We start from the raw sequence: 21,151 nt of genomic DNA, 5'->3' as shown, positions 1-21,151 counted from the left end.
CTTACCTTGCCAGCAATGCTCCCTGTAATTTTGGGGGGAGTGGTGTGGCCCCTTTAAGGGGCTGCATGACCCATTCACAGGTTCTCAATGCGCTGTCACATAGTCCCGGGCAGCGCAGCTTATAAGGAACATTACTTGCCAGTATTAATTCACATCTTTATTCTCTGCCAGGGCCGTCACGCGTGCAGCAACCTGAGTCTATGGACGACGAATCCTCAGAGGAGCTGATTCATTCTGAGGGTGCACCGTCACAGGACTTATGCTTATCGTGCACCAGCTCAGATACTGGCACTTTGGTGAGTTCAGTTAGGGAGTTAGTTGAGAGGCTGCAGAGCAATGTGATCGAGGCCCAGGAGAGGCGTGAGTTCGGTGCCCAGAAGAGGCGAGGGCCCTGGGGCAGCACAGGACAGTCCACACTGTGCGTGCAGCAGAGCTGGTCTCCAGTCGTCTTGGTTAATCCTTGCCACTGGACCAAGACCTAGCTCTGTCAAACCTGTGTGGTGGCTGGTGTGCAACGGCCACCACATGTTAAAAAAATCCAAGCACAGGCATCTTCCACCCAGCTCGGGATCTGGAATATTAGGTCCATCATTGAAACACCTGAGAATTCATAGAACACATCCCTTTTTGGCGTGGATTCGAGGGACCGCCTAAGAAGAAGAGAAGGTGGGAGTGAAGTGCGGCTGGGCCTCGATAGAGCTGATGGCAAAAGGGGATATGGAAGTGGGGATTCCACTCAAAGTGCTCCTCCCTCTCTCCCATTGCTCCCATCCCACCCCAGTCAGTACCTGGCATGCTGCCTCCTTTCCAATGGCCAAGTCTGCCCCTGCACAGATGCAGGTAGAGCAGTCTTTGCTGGGGCCCTCATGGGCTCCAACACCCAGAGATCATCGGCCAAGAGCATCTCAACAGTCAGAGCAGGGACGTGAGCAGCCTGCCTCCACCTCTGCTGAAACCACAGGGATTGCACCGCATAGGAGCAGTAGGAAAAGGAAGAGATAGATTTGTAGTTCAACAAGGATATGCACATGGGTGTTAATGCAAATATTCGGTTATTAAGTTTCCGTTGTTTAGTAGTTTTGGGGGTGGGGCGGGTCAGGGAGAGGAGGATAGAGTGGCCAGTGGATCTGATAGTCACTCCCACTGGACCGATGGAACTAACCGAACTTTACAACTAGAAGGGAATTCCTGGCATCCCAGGCAGCAATATGAGCAGCTGGTGTGAAGTTGGGGGCACCATCGCCTCCTCATCGTCCTCGGCATTGGAATCATTTGCAGATGATGTGTGCTGAGCACCTTGTTCCTCCTGCAGCTCCAATCCTTGCTGTCGCACATTGTTGTGTAGAGCGTAGCAGACTGGAATCTTTCTCGAGCATCACGCTGCTGAGTACTGAAGGGCGCCTCCAGATCGGTCAGCCGACGACATGCTCAGTGACACATCTGATGATCATATTGTACTGGAGTTGGGCTTCATTGGTAGAGTTCCTCACGGGTATCACGAGCCACGTTTGAAGTGGGTATCCTTTGTCTCCTCGTAACCACCCCTTAAGCATGCTTGCAGGTCCACAGTGGTCGGGGAGCATGGACTGCCGAAGGATGCGAGCATCATGGCAGCTCTCGGGGAATCTGGCACACACCTACATAAACCTTTTCTTGTGGTTGTACAGGAGCTGCACATTGATTGAATGAAATCCCTTGCAGTTGACGAATACTCCTGGTGGTGCTCGGACTGTCACGTGCGTGCAATCGATAGTGCCCTACACCTGTGGGAAGCCAGCCAGAGACGCAAACTTGAGCGCTCATACATTCTGTCCAGTGTCATCACAGGCGAAGTTGGCATAAGTTGCAAGCACTGGTAAACAATCCATCCATTACCTGCCACCTTATGCGTTTATGTGCAGCCGACTGGGAGATCCTGAATATGTCTCCATTAGTGCCCTGGAAGGATTCAGAAGCACAAATGATGAGGACAGTGAATACTTTCACAGCCACTGGCAATGCGTGGGCATCAGGTCCAGCAGGGAACAGATCTTCCTCTCAGAGGCTTGCAGATGTCAGCCAGCACCTGACGTGACAAACTCAGCCTCCGGAAGCACCACTCTTCCGAAAGGGCAAGGAAGCTGAGCCTCTGTCTGTACCCCCTGTTAGGTGGGCAGTGCCTCCTATGACCTCGATCCCTCTGTTGCTCCCCTCTCTGTTATGCCCCCCTCTGATGACCACCTGCAGCCCTCTCCAAGCCAGACTGTTGCTGTTGGTCATTTTGCTCCTCGTCTGAAATCCAATCTAAAGCAACTGTGGCACCACCCATCCTGGTGTTCTGAGCATCAACACCTCCAAAATCCACAAATTAGTCTCGCAGAACATGTAGTTTCAACAAATCATTTTCCAATGGGAGGTAAGAAAGCAGATGTGAGCACTGCGCATTTATTGATGATCATACTTGTGCCTTTAAATTAGCCCTATGAATTGCCGTACAATCTTCTCGCTTTCCTTTCAATGACAACTTTCAGGAAGCCCAGCATGTGTTATTAAATTTAAATGCCAGTGAAAATCTCCTTGCAATTACTTAATTTAAATATTATAATCAGTAACCTGCTCCTCTGGATCCCAACCCGCCAGAGTTAAATCTAAAAGTTGCCGTCCAGTCGCACTTCCATTTTCAGCAAATTTAACCAGCCGACCAAACCCCAACACACATATTCTTAACTATCAAAATCCCCCCCACAGAATGGCAATTCTTCATATATTATCTTAGACAGTTGAAAGGCAATTTGGCCATAGATGCCATCATAGCTAAGCCCAATTCTTTCCTCACCTGTGGTTCTTTTCAGCAACCAACCAATAACGATGAAGAGCATGAACCGTGACTGATTTCCCCCTCCAAAGGCTGACTGATCAATTGCAGCAGGTTTAGTGCTATTCCTGGTGAAATCAGCTATCTCAGCACAGATCAAGAATGGACCTGCTGCCTTTCCCAACTGAGTCACTAATCAGGATTTTCAAACATTTTTGTCATAAAGAAAGGCATTGTGACATCAATGTTTCAGTCTCCATGGAAACTGAAAATTTAATTTTTTTAAATTACACTGATATCTAAGCTACCCTCAAAGAACTGATCCTCTGTAGATCATTCTTATTCTTTTCTATCTCAATTACTGTCTTGTTTTACTACTACACAGCAATCTCATTTATTACATAAACAGCAAATGAGTCATGGCTTTATTATGTGTTGTCACTATCAAGAGTGATGGCTTCTCAAACCGGTTCCCAAATTGAAGGGATTTTCCTTTGCACTGACTTCAATCGGGCAGGGTATATTGCGAGTGGTTGATCTGCTGCTGCCTGTTTTACGCCCCTGCTGATATTGAATGTCAACCCCATCATCTTTCACTGATAGGGCCTCAAATTACTGTGCGTGCTATGTTTAACTGCACTAGCATTATATTCATTTCAAATTTCTATGTGTGCTATTAATCGGTTCACAATTTGACACAAACACATTAATCACTGTAGTAAAAATAGCATAGAGAGGAATTTCAATTCCATAATTAGCAGTGGTTGACTCAATTATGAGGTATGCCTTTCCAAACTCTCAAAAGCTGTCTTAGCAATGTATCAATAGAGATGGCTCAGTGAAGCTATTACCCCTGCTGTTCGTGGGACTTTCCAATATGCAAATTGAGTACTGCATTTGCTTACGTAACAACAGTGACTGCATTTCAAAAATCATCAAGTACTTTGTGACGTCTTGTGGATATAAGAACATAAGAAATAGGAACAGGAGTATGCCGTACGGCCCCTCGAGCCTGCTCCGCAATTCAATAAGATCATGGCTGATCTGATCATGGACTCAGCTCCACTTCCCCGCCCATTCCCCATAACCCCTTATTCCCATATCGGTTAAGAAACTGTATTTCTGTCTTAAATTTATTCAATGTCCCAGCTTCCACAGCTCTCTGAGGCAACGAATTCCACAGATTTCCAACCCTCAGAGAAGAAGTTTCTCCTCATCTCTGTTTTAAATGGCCAGCCCCTTATTCTAAGATCATGCCTTCTAGTTCTAGTCTCCCCCATCAGTGGAAACATCCTCCCTGCATCCACCTTGTCAAGCCCACTCATAATCTTATATATTTCAATAAGATCACCTCTCATTCTTCTGAATTCCAATGAATAGAGGCCCAACCTACTCAACCTTTCCTCATAGGTCAACCCCCTCATCCGTGGAGTCAATCAACTGTCTCCAAAGCAAGTATATCCTTTCGTAAATATGGAAACCAAAACTGCACGCAGTATTCCAGGTGTGACCTCACCAATACCCTGTATAGCTTAGCTTGACTTCCCTGCTTTTATATTCCATCCCCTTCGCAATAAAGGCCAAAATACCATGATTAGGCTCTGTGCAAGAAGAACGATCTTTAGGTATACAGCGCCTTTAACCTATCAAAATATGTCAAAGCAGGAGTCCATGGGCCTCCCGGAAGACGAATCCTCAATGTAATTCATTCTTTCTTCTTTCTTCTTTCTGTTGTGATTTGCTGCCTAGAGTCACCTTGCATAGCAAAGGAGCCTTGAATGAGATAAGGATTTAAACTGAATTATGTGGAAAGCACAGGGCTCAAAATTATGTTTTGACCTGATTAGTGGCACTATAATACATAATTGAAAACTGATTAGCATTTGATGGATTTTTAATTTGCAATTTTAAAAAACTACTATCCAATTTAAGCCAGATGTTGCACAGAATGTCAATGATGACAACCTTTAAAAGTGTGTAATAAAGTGACGTTACAGTATGGAGAAATTTGCTATGCTAACGCTGAATTAAGGAAAAATGATGAAGAAAAATCTATAAGTTCTGAAAATTGAAGAGACAACATTCTCCAGCGAGAATAGCAGAAGAGAAACTACAGCAGAATGAATTGATGACATAGAACAAAGATTAAGTAGCTATGGCTATGTCAGCAGAATGTCAAATGATGTATCCTTGAAAGCTCTCAGCTCAACAATAAAGGAAATTAGAAAGAGTGAGATATGGGAAAGGAGGGGGATTCAATAAATAAAGGACGCGACTGCTGGCAATGAACTGGAAGTAGTTGCACATACGCAGGTCCAGTGTTTTGTTGTTGCCGGACTACCCAAAATGAGGAATAAATTAGTTGTTAAAAAAAAATGGTTTTCTGCCAAGCTAGAGTGGTTGGGGGCTCAGGACTGTGGAGCTACACGAGCCGTTGTGAGGGTTATTTTTTTTTTTATTTGCCCATTATTTTTTTCATTTGCGCAGTTTCCGGTTCGTTATCGGGAGTCACTCCGCAAATAAAAAATATAGTAAGAGGCTTGTTATAATGATCTGAATTTAAAAAATAAATGGCAGCAGCTTATACATCATCATAAGGTCCATCAACTCGTTGAGAATTGAATTATTAGTAAATGTTCAGAGGGATAAGAATCTGATAAATTTAACCAATGTCAGAAATGTCAAAGATTAATCAATATACATATCAAAAGAATATAGGCACAAATTTCTTTATCAAAAAAATAGATACTTTTCATATTTCTCAAAGCATAATCCAGTCAATAGTATGCCAGTCAATTATTGGAAATGTTTTAACATCTCAATTTATTTTAAATATTGCATCGTTCTTATTTTTTAACACTATTTTAAGAGCGTTTGATAGAAATATATTACAAATTATTGGAACGGAACATCAGCTGGAAAAACAAAGCCTTGAAATTATGCTACTGGACACCAGCGTCTCAAATCTTACCATGATCAAATTATTTTATTGAGGCATTAATCCAAGCTAATACCTCTGTTAAAAGAACACAGAGAAAAAATTCAGACAAATGCATTGAATATTCATACACGAGTATTCCACCACATAATTTCAAGGCTAGCAAAGAATCTTATTTCATTTGTGATCAGTGATCCAAGATTCATATAGGCTGATTTTAACTTTCAGCGTTGGCGGAGATGAAGCAGGTTGGCCGTCCATTATACACCCTGCCTGATTTTCCTATCCATTGAAATCAATGCAAAGGAAACTCAGGTTGTGTATAATACAACGGCCAACCTGCTGCCGCTTATTTTCTGCCACCGCCGAAAGTTAAAATCGACCCGTGCATTATTTTCACAAAAGCAAAATACTGCGGATGCTGGAATCTGGATTAAAAACAGAAAATGCTGGAAATCTCAACGGGTCAGGCAGCATCTGTGGAGAGAAAGCAGAGTTAACATTTCGGGTCGATGACCCTTCATCAGAACTGGAGAGTGTTCGAAAAGAGCACATTCTTAACAAGCACTGAAAGGGGGCGGGGAAGAAAGAATAAAAGGGAAGGTCTGTGATAGGATGGAAGGCAGGAGAGATTAGAGAGACAAAAGGGATGATGGACCAAATGGAAATGGCATTATTTTCCTTTGGTGAATGATCTTTCCAGAACAAAGAAATGGCAGACCAATTGAACAAATACTTTAGTCCGGTCTTCACGAAGGAAGACACAAATAACCTTCCAGAAATACTAGGGGACTGAGGGTCTAGCGAGAAGGAGGAGAGTGACTAAAGTAAATGTTGGTCCCTTAGAAGATGAGAAGGGGGATTTAATAATGGGAAATGTGGAAATGGCTGAGACCTTAAACAATTATTTTGCTTCGGTCTTCACAGTGGAAGACACAAAAACCATGCCAAAAATTGCTGGTCACGGGAATGCGGGAAGGGAGGACCTTGAGACAATCACTATCACTAGGGGGGTAGTGCTGGACAGGCTAATGGGACTCAAGGTAGACAAGTCCCCTGATCCTGATGAAATGCATCCCAGGGTATTAAAAGAGATGGCAGAAGTTATAGCAGATGCATTCGTTATAATCTACCAAAATTCTCTGGACTCCGGGGAGGTACCAGCGGATTGGAGAGCAGCTAATGTAACGCCTCTGTTTAAAAAAGGGGGCAGACAAAAGGCAGGTAACTATAGGCCGGTTAGTTTAACATCTGTAGTGGGGAAAATGCTTGAAACTATCATTAAGGAAGAAATAGCGGGACATCTAGATAGGAATAGTGCAATCAAACAGACGCAGCATGGATTCATGAAGGGAAAATCATGTTTAACTAATTTATTGGAATTCTTTGAGGATATAACGAGCATGGTGGATAGAGGTGTACCGATGGATGTGGTGTATTTAGATTTCCAAAAAGAATTCGATAAGGTGCCACACAAAAGGTTACTGCAGAAGATAGAGGTACGCGGAGTCAGAGGAAATGTATTAGCATGGATAGAGAATTGGCTGCCAAACAGAAAGCAGAGAGTCGGGATAAATGGGTCCATTTCGGGTTGGAAATCGGTGGTTAGTGTTGTGCCACAGGGATCGGTGCTGGGACCACAACTGTTTACAATATACATAGATGACCTGGAAGAGGGGACAGAGTGTAGTGTAACAAAATTTGCAGATGACACAAAGATTAGTGGGAAAGCGGGTTGTGTAGAGGACACAGAAAGGCTGCAAAGAGATTTGGATAGGTTAAGCGAATGGGCGAAGGTTTGGCAGATGGAATACAATGTCGGAAAATGTGAGGTCATCCACCTTGGGAAAAAAAACAGTAAAAGGGAATATTATTTGAATGGGGAGAAATTACAACATGCTGAGATGCAGAGGGACCTGGGGGTCCTTGTGCATGAATCCCAAAAAGTTAGTTTGCAGGTGCAGCAGGTAATCAGGAAGGCGAATGGAATGTTGGCCTTCATTGCGAGAGGGATGGAGTACAAAAGCAGGGAGGTCCTGCTGCAACTGTATAGGATATTGGTAAGGCCGCACCTGGAGTACTGCATGCAGTTTTGGTCACCTTACTTAAGGAAGGATATACTGGCTTTGGAGGGGGTACAGAGACGATTCACTGGGTTGATTCCGGAGATGAGGGGGTTACCTTATGATGATAGATTGAGTAGACTGGGTCTTTACTCGTTGGAGTTCAGAAGGATGATCTTATAGAAATATTTAAAATCATGAAAGGGATAGACAAGATAGAGGCAGAGAGGTTGTTTCCACTGGTAGGGGAGGCTAGAACTAGGGGGCACAGCCTCAAAATAAGGGGGAGCCAATTTAAAACCGAGTTGAGAAAGAATTTCTTCTCCCTAGGGTTGTAATTCTGTGGAATTCTCTGCCCAAGGAAGCAGTTGAGGCTAGCTCATTGAATGTATTCAAGTCACAGATAGAATTTTAACCAATAAGGGAATTAAGGGTTACGGGGAGAGGGCGGGTAAGTGGAGCTGAGTCCACGGCCAGATCAGCCATGATCTTATTGAATGGCGGAGCAGGCTCGAGGGGCTAGATGGCCTACTCCTGTTCCTAATTCTTATGTTCTTATGTTCTAACTGAAGGAAATCCTATTAGTCAGGAAATTGTGTTAGGGAAATTGATGGGATTGAAGGCCTATAAATCCCCAGGGTCTGATAGCCTGCATCCCAGAGTACTAAAGGAAGTGGCCCGAGAAATAGTGGATGCTTTGGTGATCATTTTCCAACAGTCTATCGATGCTGGCTCAGCTCCTATGGACTGGAGGTAGCTAATGTAACACCACTTTTTAAAAAAAGGAAGGAGAGAGAAAACAGGGAATTATAGGCCGGTTAGCCTGACATCAGTAGTGGGGAAAATGTTGGAATCAATTATTAAAGATGAAATAGCAGCGCATTTGGAAGCAGTGACAGGATAGGTCCTAGTCAGCATGGATTTATGAAGGGAAAATCATGCTTGACAAATCTTCTGGAATTTTTTGAGGATGTAACTAGTAGAGTGGACAAGGGAGAACCAGTGGATGTGGTGTATTTGGACTTTCAAAAGGCTTTTGACAAGGTCCCACACAAGAGATTAGTGTGCAAAATTAAAGTATTGGGGGTTATGTATTGACATGGATAGAGAACTGGTTGGCAGACAGGAAGCAGAGAGTCAGGATAAATGGGTCTTTTTCTGAATGGCAGGCAGTGACTAGTGGGGTGCTGCAGGGTTCAGTGCTGGGACCCCAGCTATTTACAATATACCTTAATGATTTAGATGAAGGAATTGAGTGTAATATCTCCAAGTTTGCAGATGACACTGAGCTGAGTGGCGGTGTGAGCTGTGAGGAGAATGCTAAGAGGCTGCAGGATGACTTGGACAGGTTAGGTGAGTGGGCAAATGCATGGCAGATGCAATATAATGTGGATAAATGTGAGATTATCCACTCTGGGGGCAAAAACCCGAAGGCAGAATATTATCTGAATGGCGACAGATTAGGAAAAGGGGAGGTGCAACGAGACCTAGGTGTCATGGTACATCAGTCATTGAAATTTGGCATGCAGGTACAGCAGGCGGTGAAGGCGGCAAATGGCATGTTGGCCTTAATAGCTAGGGGATTTGAGTATAGGAGCAGGGAGGTCTTACAGCAGTCGTACAGGGCCTTGGTGAGACCTCACCTGGAATATTGTGTTCAGTTCTCCTAATCTGAGGAAGGTTGTTCTTGTTATTGAGGGAGTGCAGCGAAGGTTCACCAGACTGATTCCCGGGATGGCAGGATTGACATATTAGGAGAGACTGGATCGACTGTGCCTGTATTCACTGGAGTTTAGAAGAATGAGAGGGGATCTCATAGAAACATATAAAATTCTGACGGGATTGGACAGGTTAGAGGCAGGAAGAATGTTCCCAATACTGGGGAAGTCCAGAAACAGGGGTCACAGTCTAAGGATAAGGGGTAAAGCTATTTATGACCGAGATGAGGAGAAATCTCTTCACTCAGAGAGTCATTAACCTGTGGAATTCTCTACCGCAGAAAGTTGTTGAGGCCAGTCCGTTAGATATATTCAAGAGGGAGTTAGATATGGCCCTTAGGGCTAAAGGGATCAAGGGGTATGGAGAGAATGGGGTACTGAGGGAATGATCAGCCATGATCTTATTGAATGGTGTTGCAGGCTCAAAGGGCCGAATGGCCTACTCCTACAACTATTTTCTATGTTTCTATGTTTCTATCTGTCCATTGAGTAAATTAGTGCTCATTTTATCTAATATAAATAAAACAGAAATTGAAAGCAAAATGAATGGCAGAAGGCTTAATCTGGGCAACATAAGACTGTTGCACAAATCCACACTCGCACGTACCACTAAATAATATTAGTTTGAAACCATAAGCAGAGAGTGCATGGTTTAATCTCACTTTTGTAGAGCAAGAGTTGGGCACATTGTTGGGTCAACTTGGTGAGTTAGTTTTTCATGTATCTACATGGTTACTGCTTGTACTATTACAAGGTGTGCCACCAGACTGCACCGCAGTGGGAGACTTGTAGGTTACCTGTACAGGTGTGCCAGGCCGAGTATAAAAGGCAGGCGTGATCCTCACTCTGGAGTTATCAATAAAGGACTAAGGTCACTACTGTTCAAGTACAACACATTGCCTCGTGGAGTCATTTTCAGAGCGTCTAAAGACATAACAATTGGCAACGAGATTAGGGACCTTCACGCGAAAATGGCCAGCCTTGGTACATTGCAGCAGTTCACCGATGGTGATGATTGGGACGCCTTTGTCGAGAGGCTCGACCATTTCTTCACAGCAAACGACCTGGCAGGCGACAATCCGGCCACACTGGCTGATAAGCGCAGAGCTATCCTGCTAACCAGTTGTGGGCCCACTATCTATGGCCTCGTCAGGGACTTGCTGACACCAGCGAAGACAACGACCAAGACATACAAGGAGCTTGTAATGCTGATCCAAGAACAACTCAAGCCCAAAAAGAGCACTGGTTTTACACCCTCAGTCAGCCCGAAGGCCAGGAAATTGCGAAATATGCTGCAGACCTCAAGAGGCTGGCAGCACCGTGTGATTTCAGCGACCACCCCACCGAAGCGCTGCGGGATATCTATGTCATTGGAATCGGCCATGAGGGCCTTCTTCATAAGCTACTGTCTGCGGACACCACAGTCACATTGCAGAAGGCCATCTCCGTGAGCCAGGCATTCATGACCTCGACCTGCGGCTCTAGGCAGATGACTCATCCTCAGGACTTAAACCCGACAAGTACTGTGCACAGAGTGGCGCCTTTTAGAGGCTAGACTGTAGAACATGAACCTTCTCAGGGAAGGGAGAACAGGTCCCCAAGTTCCTTAACGCAGAGTCCGCTGAGGGGGGCTAACCAAGTAGCTCTATGCTGGCATTCCAGATGGAATCACAGGGCTCACCAATGCCGCTTTAAAGACTATGTGTGTAAAGGCTGCAGCGCAAAGGGCCACCTCCAACTAATGTGTAAATATGACTCACTGTGTTGATGAAGAGTCTGCAGATGGCCATGAATCCAGCGCGGATTATGAAACGATAGTCAGAGAGGCAGCTCAGCCCCACGATGAGGTATTTGGCATGTTTACCTACACCACCGAGTGTTCCCTGTTGAGGATGGAAGTCGAGATAGATGTCATTCCAGTCTTCATGGAAGTGGACACGGGGGCAAGCCAGTCAGTAATGAATCAAGAAATCTTTGAGAGGCTATGGGACAATCAAATTGAACGACCCAAGTTGGTCCCGGTTGCGGCAAAGCTGCGCACCTACACCAATGAACTTATCCCAGTTGTTGGTAGTGCAGATGTAAAGGTACTCCATGATGGCGCGGTGCACAAGTTACCTCTGTGGATTGTTGCAGGTGATGGACAAATGCTACTCGGAAGAAGATGGATGGAGAAGATCCATTGGAGTTGGGAAGATTTCATCCCTTCAGCGATCGATGTCCCCCGCGCTCAGAGACAAAGCAAGCCCTCACCTGAAGGTGGACCCGGCACCAGAGAGCAGACCAGCACAGCACCCGAGGCACAGACCATCCAGCACGACAGCTTTTGATACATTGCAGCTTGCAATAAAAAGGGATATTGTGGTAGTGGCAGAAAAATGAATTGTTCACAATGGCAATAATGCTCTCTCTTTCAGCTGGTGATTTAGAGGCTCTGCTGTAGAATGTACACTGTAGAAGAGCCCAGGTCAGGGTTCAGGAACTATGGCATTCTCTTCTAACTGTGGTGTGGCTGTAGATTGAGTCTGCACACTCGGTTAGTCCACACCTGTGCTCGCAATACAATAGTTAGGTCTTGCTCGCTGTTCAGCATGATTCTATAGTGAGTAACTTGGAATAAACTCAAACTGGGAGATGATGGCAAGAAAGAAAGACAGACTTGCATTTATATGGTGCCTTTCACAACCACCAGATGTCTCAAATCACTTTACAGCCAATGAAGTACTTTTGGAGTGTAGTCACTGTTGCAATGTGGGAAACACGGCAGAAAACTTGCGTACAGCAAGCTCCCAGAAACAGCAATATTAAAGTGACCAGATAATCAAATAGAGGTCAAATAAAATAAAACAAACTCAAATGTTTTAAATAGCATTGGTAAAAACATTCAAATATAAATGGGTAAACCATTTATTATGTATAAAATAGGATTATATATAATTATAGAGTTATGTTGGATTAAAATGAGAACATTTCTAGCTGCTCAAAGGCAGAAATCAGGTACAACTGGGTAGATAGTAAGTGGAGCCCAACTACTTTTGATTCTTGTAGCAAATAAATCTCACGTTATCGGTTTCTAGCCACATCATTGATGAAACCCATGCATTAAGATTTATATTTATAATTATTGTCACTGCGAACATTTAACAAGGACAGCTTTATACATTTTTTATGATGCTGACAGCAGGCTCCACAAGAAATCCATCAGTTGAAGCATTGAAGTCATAGATCTCAAGAGATCAATTAATTGTACACCTACCAGTTTCATCAAATAGCTCATATGACCATGAAACATTCAAAATTAAATCAGGCCCAGGAAAGCTTCTCTCAGAATGCTCGCCATCTCTGCTTTATTGTCTCATAACTGTGCCATATCATTAATTGGGGAAGAAAGATTAGACTGCATCACAACATTTTGTCTGGCATTTAGAGCTGAAAAGATAAATGAATGCTTCTTCACTCTTGTGCAGACTAGTTGATCTATCCATTCTCCATTGCATACTACTTGCGCTCATGTCTCTGAGCATTTGAATATCTTTTCCTTCAATATCACTGATTTCTTTTCCCCCACAACAGTTAAATAAATAGACTGGGGAGAGGGAATAGCTTGTTTGACAAGCAGAACATTGGCTCACAGAATAACTGATAAATGTTTAAAATCCTAACCTTATTCCAACCCTTGATAGCAAAGGGGTTACACCACTTGCATTTACAGCAACAAATTTATCAGTTGGTCTGATTCACAATATTAGTATATGTTCGTAGCTCCCAGGACCACGGTAGATAAATACTTCATGATTTGTGGCATGGCTTCAAGTCCCAGGCCTCAAATATGTTCTCTGATAAAACTTTCCGAAACATTTTTAGTTTAGCACTGGAATAACTTGGAATAAACTCAAGCTGGGAGGCGATGGAAAGAAAGAAAGAAAAAGAGAAAGAAAGAAAGAAAGAAAAAGAAAAAGAGAAAGAAGAAAGAAAAAGAGAAAGAGGGAAAAAAAGACTGGACGTCTCAATGCACTTTACAACCAATGAAGTAATTTTGGAACACATTCAACAGCACCAAGACAAATAATACAGAACAATGGGCAGAGGAAGAGAGGAGAACAGACTGTGGAGAATTATCCAGCTGTTCCAGGAAGTCTAAAGACTAATAGTGAAATTGTGGATTATAATTAATGAGAAGCCTTGAATCTGCCACCCTAACTTACCAGATGAAAAAGGAGTAATATCCTCAGTATGACTGGCAGTGTTTCAGTTGTAAGTTAACAGCACAAGGTACATGTAAACTTTAGGGCCTAGAAATTTGGGTCATTTGCCCCTCCCGTTGGGGTGCTAACAGGGCGCAAGTGACTTTGCGACCAAGCACGGTGACGCTAACAACTCCTGCTAAATTCGGCAGGAGTTTAGCAACGGCAGTAACCCATAGTGCCCCGTCCCACTGTGCTGGCGAGGCTGACGTCATTAATGCACGCAGCACCTCAGACACAGAGTATCGCCTCCTGAAACTGCGGTGGGCCATGACAGCGGCAGCTTCAGCGGACGCATGCCAAGCGGCCTGCCACTCGCAGGGCAAAGGTTAAAGGGAAGGTGTGCTGCTGTTTAAAAATGCAACAATTTTTTTGTGCGCCCGTTGGCGCTTTGAATGCGGGATCTGTGCCGGAAATCTTGGGGACGCAAAGGTCCTGGCAATTTAAGAGCAGGACCTCCTTGTCAATTTTTTTTTTCCATTTCCCGCCTGGCAGCCCGCCAGATGAACAGGTTGGCCAGCTGCCGGATGGGAAAAACAATGGTAAAAGACCGCAGCCGGGGATGGTCCCCGGCAACCGGGAAATATCGGGGATGGGTGGGAGGAGAGCGGGAAATCAGGAGGGAAAGTTTGGGACTTAATGTGGAGAGGGGGGTGGGAGGTCGGACACTTGCAGGGCAGGCGACTCAAGATCGGGGCTTGGTGGGGCAGGATCGACCAATCGCAGGGTAGGAGGCTAGAGATCGGGGGTTAGGGGTCGGCAATCTTGGCAGCAATTGGCAGAAGGGTGGCCAAAGCTTTGCTTGATATAAGAAAAAAGAAAGACTTACATTTATGTAGTGCCTTTCACAACCACTGGGTGTCTCAAAGCACTTTACAGCCAATGAAGTACTTCTGGAGTGTAGTCACTGTTGTAATGTGTTGAGGGGCCAGAAGAAACAGTCCTGCTCCTCCTGATCTACAAATAGTGCTACCTATTATTATAAATCCAAAAATAAAGACTAATGTTTTCTTGAAGATTGAGTTAAAGCAATTATTTTAACTATCTGGCATTTTCTATTGTGTGTATGGCATTCCTATTCATATTGCTCTTAAAGGAAGCTATTAAATTAATTGTCTGCAGTTACAGTATATTACGGTCACTTGGCAGTATCAGCCAAAGGTGAAATGCAGGGATATTCAATTAGCTGGATCGGAAGAGCATGCCAGCTCCTGTCACTGCTCAGTGCATTCAAATCACAAGCACAGGGAATTTTAAATGTGGGATCAGAGGAAATGTTTAAGACCAGCATTAAACCGGGCTGGTGGGCAATTAAAATCGGGGCAGCAATTAACCCATAACCCCTCTCTGATCCTACTGCCTTCCTGCGGGGGGGTGCAGCTTTAACTTACTGTTTTTAGAAGGCAGTAGAGGATTGGGATTTGGACACGTTGGCCTCGATTTTAACCCCATCCCCTCCACGGGCAGGCAATAGTCGGGTGACGGGTTCAAATTCGAAGAATTGCGATCCCACCTCCAAGCTGTTGTGTTCCTGGCTGCCAAAACATTTACCGGCGGCGATTGAGGCCCTGGACAAGGTTCCCACAAAAAGCGGGCAGGGCCTACTTAAGGTTCAAAAGTCACGGCCTGATGATGTCATCGGCAACACAACATAATGTCACGATCCATGCAGGGAGGGTTCCCATACTGTCTGCTGCCCGACAACTGCAACATGGTGGAAGGAGCCGACTGGCCAGCAGAAGTCCAGGTACGTTTGTAAACTTTGCCTGTCTTTGAACTTCTTGTGCGTCAGGAGGATCAGGAGTACTCCCCCCCCCCCCCCCCCCCACTGCCCCATGCGCCTCAAGAAGCCCTTGGTCCTCTCCAGCCCCAGCAACCTCCGTCTCCCCCCCTCTCCCCTCCCCCAATTTTCAGTGGCTAGGGAAAAAGGTTTGTGGTGGGGACTGATGACAATGGCCCCAATATTTACAGGGAGGCAAGGAGGGAGCAGGGGAGCGTGCTAGAAACTATTTCAGTTAAGTTTATGGGGCAATAAATTGTACATATGTCTTTCCTGACTGCTATAACCCACTGAACAACAAGAATTTTCACTTATATAGTTCCTTTAATACACAAAATGATCCAAAGCACTTCTCAGCAGGGACTATATACCAAGCAAGAGTTAAGAGAAGAGTTAAGGAGGTGACTGAAGCTGTGGTGAAAGCGTTGGAATTACAAAAGGCTCTTGGAAGGAGAAAAAAACCGAATTGCATTTATGTAACATCTTTCACGGCTGCAGGATGTCCCAAAATGCTTTGCAGCTAATGATGTTCTTTTGAAGAGTCGTCACCATCCTTCACCATCCCTACATAATGTTGTAATGTAGGAAAATTGAAGGTGGGTTTAGAAAGAGAGTTCCAGAATGCACAGGCACGACAGAGTTAGAGTAATGGCAGGTGAAGGTTCGTATGTAGGGATGGTGAAGGATGCAGAAATAGAGTCAGATGAAGCCAGGGAATGTGATATTAATGCACTGGAGGATGGGAGCCAGTCCAGACGGTGAGCAGAGTAATAGGTGGGTGCAGCACAGTGTGGGATTAGATGCAAGTGGTTAACGTTTCCGACAAATTGGAGTCTGATAGGGTAGAGCTCGGAAGGCCGATGAGTAGAGGATGAGCATGGATGAAAGTTTCAGTGGCATTGGGGATCTGCACATCACTACAGGAAAAAAAATCACCTTTACAGAGAGGGAGCAATTCTCTGCTCTAAGAACATAGGAGCATGGAGTAGGCTACATGGCCCCTCAAGCTTGCTCCACCATTCAATAATAGCTGATCTGATCTTGGCCTCAACTCCACTTCTCTGCCTGATCCTCATACCCCTTGACTCCCTACAAACCATTATGAAAGCAGGATCCATGATTTCTTTTAAAAGGCGATCTGATGGTTGTTTGAAGACGACAAATATTAAAGAGCTTGGGGAGGAAACAGGACAATGCAATTAGAATGGGAGGTTCATGTGAGAAAAATACCGGGGCAGACTTGTTGGGCTAAATTGCATATTCCTGTCCTGTTACATTCTCTAATTTCCCAGAATGTACCAGTATCTCGGAGTGTCACTTTAAAAATCTATAGCTCCCAGAATGCAGCGCAAGATGTTGCCTTTCACCGCGTTTAATACAGTACTGGACACGGAGGGGCAGGGCTTACAGATAGTTGTGGTAAGCTCAGTAAATGCCCAATCTTATATAGAACTACACAGAATGTTACAGCACAAAAACAGTTCATTCCGCCCAACAGGTGTGTGTTGGTGTTTATGCTCCACACGAGCCTCCTCCCACCCTACTAGCATATCCTTCTATTCCTTTCTCCCCCATGTACTTATCTAGCTTCTCCTTAAATGCATCTATGCTCAATTAATCTATGCAGAAACAGGTTCCACATTCTAATCACTCTCTGAACAATGAGATCGCTCCTAAATTCCTTATTGGATTTATTAGTGATCTTGTAATTATGGCCTCTAGTTTTGGACCACCTACAATTGGAAACATCATCTACCCTATCAAACCCCTTCACAATTTTAAAGACCTCTATCAAGTCGAGAGAAAAGAGCCCCAACTTGTACAGTCTTTTCTGATAGTTGTAAGTAACCCTCTCAGTTCTGGTATCATTCCTGTAAATTGTTTTTGCACTTTCTCCAGTGCTTCTATATCCTATATAGACCAGAACTATCCACAATATTCCAAGTGTGGTGTAACCAAGGTTCTATATAACTTTAACGTAACTTCTCTGCTTTTCAATTTTATTTCTCTAGAAACGAACTCCAGTGCTTTGTTTGCATGTTTTGCGGCTTTGTTAACCTACGTCGCTACTTTTAATAATCTTGCTGAATGTCTGCAGAGTTCTCTAGCGGGACATTGGAGAAACCCCTGGAGATATGGCACAATCTGCTAAGAACAGCAGTGGGAGATTTGGGAGAACTCTGGAAATTCTTCTTCCTGTGCTTTAGGCAACAGTGAGCAATGCCGCTGGAGATCAGCTAGTATATACAATAAACTAACATATCATTTTGGCCACAATAGAAAGATCTAATCCTCCTTTTGGAAAGGTTGAAAAAGGAAAGTCTTCTAATTTCAATATTTCTATCCTTCATGACTTCCCTTTACTGTTGCTTTCATTTACCGAAGGAGGTGAAAATTGCAAGAATGTCTTGTTGCGGTCATGTTTTAAAAGGTTAATTGTTTCAGTGCTGACAGTAAATGGCTACACAGCAGGCCCTTCAGTAAAATCAAATAGGGAGAAGCACTTGTTTCAATTTGTGAATGTGCTGTTACGAACTAATTGGATTTTCAAACATTAAATATGTTAATAAATGTTGTCTTATTGTGTAGATCAGTATATATTCCTCTTGCACAATGCAAAAATATTTGTATAACGAAGATTATTTTCCCTTTAGCTACTGGCCTCATAATGGGATGCATGATTTACCCCGATGGCTGGGATTCAGATGCAGTCAAACAAATGTGTGGGAACAAAACTGACAAGTACACATTGGGAGCATGTTCTGTTCGCTGGGCCTACATCTTGGCTATAATTGGGATCCTGGATGCTCTCATTCTGTCCTTCTTGGCCTTTGTGCTTGGCAACAGACAAGACAGCCTTCTTCCTGAAGACTTCAAGGTAGAAGATAAAGGTAAGTGATTCTGTGCATTTTGTGCTATAAGACTTAAATTCAATTGTTGCTGAACAAAATCCAGTGTTCTCACAGGGAAATGATGTGTCTTTAAACTGATGGAGTTGCCAAGACTTTGATTGAAGATATTCTCATGAGACAGGGCATTAGCAACACAAATGTTCAACACTTATAAGATTAGTGAATGTAAGATCTGATAAATAGCAACAGTGACCTTTTAACATAAGAATATAAGAAATAGGAGCAGGAGTAGGCCATACGGCCCCTCGAGCCTGTTCCACCATTTAATACGATCATGGCTGATCTGATCATAGACTCAGGTCCACTTCCCTGCCCATAACCCCTTGTTCCCTTATTAGTTAAGAAACTGTCTATCTATGTCTTAAATTTATTCAATGAATAGTGGTCTTTTGCGTGCATTTCAGTAGCGCAGTAAGGACAGGTATGTCCTTCAATCAATCTGGTTCCCTGATGCAGATGCCATTATATTTATTTACACCTTTCTCCTGCACTACACACTAAGTGAGGCTCACAGATCTGTGGCAATGCCACACTTAATTGGCCACCACAAATGCACTAGAATTGCACAGGCTTAGTCACCTTCATGTTCTTTGCTTCATTAGTATAAGGGAGTTCCCATTGATGTCCCAGTAATGGCTGGAGATTTGTGGGTTCTTCCAGTCTGTGCATCTGTCGTTGTTCCATTTGATCTTTTCTACATAAAAAAAATTCCTGAAGAAAATAAAAACACTGGCACCAAAAGAAATCACAAGGAACAAGTGGTGCCAGTGGGATCAATGTCATTGTTCAGGAAGCCAATGAGATATCCCCAACACATTTCACAGCCTACATTGCTGCCAACTACATCAATAGCCCAGACAGGAAAGCCTGCACGTATATTTTTCATTCCATATCAAACTTTACTTTTTAAATCAGCCCACTTGACTCTCGTTCTTGAACACCTATTCAAAAGTTGGCTATCAATCCATTCCTTAAACGTTCATAAAATGGTACAATATCAATTGGCCTCTGGAATAAAATTGGAACTCTGGCACGTCATATCCTTTCCCATTGTACTGCTTACGAGAACCAAGCGCCAGTGAACACGGAGAGAAGTGAGTTTTAACTGAGAACAGAATGTTTAACTGAAGGAGAATCCAGCTAGTAAGACTGCTTTCCTCAGTTACAAACTATACAGTGATTGCAAGTGCATTATTAATTTTTTTTAAACTGTTTTTGCAACTTTGGAAATAAATAGTGGTCTTTCCATTTGTTGGTGTTGTCATAAGGTGGCTGCTCGGTGGGTCAGAGGTAGCAGTGTAACATGAAAGCTGTGGCAATGCTCCCTGTAACCGTTATAAATCTTTTAAGGTAATGGGCTAAGAAAAATCTAAACCATAAGTTTTTGGTTATTAACAATTATTTCATGTTTCTGCCCTGCACAATAGTGAACTACGCACAGAGTCACATGGGATTGTCCCAAACTGTTCATACAAATTTACAGCACAGAAGGAGGCCATTTTGGCCCACTGTGTCCGCGCCGGTTGACCAAGAGCTAGCCAGCCAAACCCCACTTTCCAGCTCTTGGTCCGTAGCCATGTAGGTAATTCCACTTTAAGTGCACATCCAAGTATTTTTTTACATGTGGTGAGGCTTTCAGGCAATGAGTTCCAGACCCCCCCCACCACCGCCCCACCAACCCCTCATATCTCCTCTATACCTATCCCCAATTACTTTAAATCTATGCCCCCTGGTTGTTGACCCCTCTGCCAAGGGAAACAGGTCCTTCCTATCCACTCTATCCAGGCTCTTCATAATTTTATACACCTCAAATCAGGTCTCCCCTCAGCCTGCGCTGTTCCAAAGAAAACAGACCCAGCATCTCCAATCTTTCCTCATAGACAAAATTCTCCAGTCCATGTAACATTCTTGTAAATCTCCTCTGCACCCTTTCAGTGTAATTACATCTTTCCTGTAATGTGACCATAACTGCACACAATACTCCAGCTGTGGCCTAACCAGTATTTTATACAGTTCAAGCATAGCCTCCTTGCTCTTGTATTCCATGCCTCAACCAATAAAGGCAAGTATTCCATATGCCTTCTTAACCACTTTATCTACCTGGCCTACTTCCTTCAGGGATCTGTGGACCTGCACTCCAAGGTCCCTTTGTTCCTCTACACTTTTCAGTGTCATGCCATTTAATGTGTATTCCCTTGCCTTGTTAAACCTCCCCAAATGCATTACCTCACACTTATCTCTTGCCTCTGAGCCAATTTTGGATCCAACTTGCCACTTTGCCCTGGATCCCATGGGCTTTTAATATCGTGACCAGTCGGCCATGTGGGACCTTATCAAAAGCTTTGCTAAAATCCATATACACCAATCAAACGCACTGCCCTCATCGACCCTCCTGGTTACCTCTTCGAAAAATTCAATCAAGTTAGTCAGACACGACCTTCCCTTAACAAATCCATGCTGACTGTCCTTGATTGGACTATGTCTTTCCAAATGAAAATTTATCCCTCAGGATTTTTTCCAATAATTTTCCCACTACTGAGGTTAGGCTGACTGGCCTGTAGTTACTCGGTCTATCCCTTTCTCCCTTTTTAAACAAAAGTACACCATCAGCACCACACCTATAGCCAGAGAGGACTGGAAAATGTCATGCTAGAATCAGTCAATCAAAAGTTGGGACACCCCTGTGGCCAATCAGAAGCCAG

At 43.9% G+C, this 21,151-nt stretch overlaps 1 protein-coding gene across 1 annotated transcript in view; it reads left to right on the top strand.

Moving 5' to 3' along the window:
* LOC139228014 (LHFPL tetraspan subfamily member 5 protein-like) overlaps nt 1-21,151 on the top strand; it is a 169,670-nt gene that overhangs the window by 136,336 nt on the left and 12,183 nt on the right. The window contains exon 2 of the mRNA XM_070859166.1: nt 18,192-18,428. Coding sequence (XP_070715267.1) covers nt 18,192-18,428 — 237 coding nt within the window. The remainder of the gene's footprint in view (nt 1-18,191; nt 18,429-21,151) is intronic.

The sequence above is a fragment of the Pristiophorus japonicus genome, chromosome 17, assembly GCF_044704955.1.
Source record: "Pristiophorus japonicus isolate sPriJap1 chromosome 17, sPriJap1.hap1, whole genome shotgun sequence".
NCBI classification, from domain to species: Eukaryota; Metazoa; Chordata; class Chondrichthyes; family Pristiophoridae; genus Pristiophorus; species Pristiophorus japonicus.
Note: the sequence above shows the minus strand (reverse complement) of the source record. Positions and strands in the feature narration are given on the sequence as shown.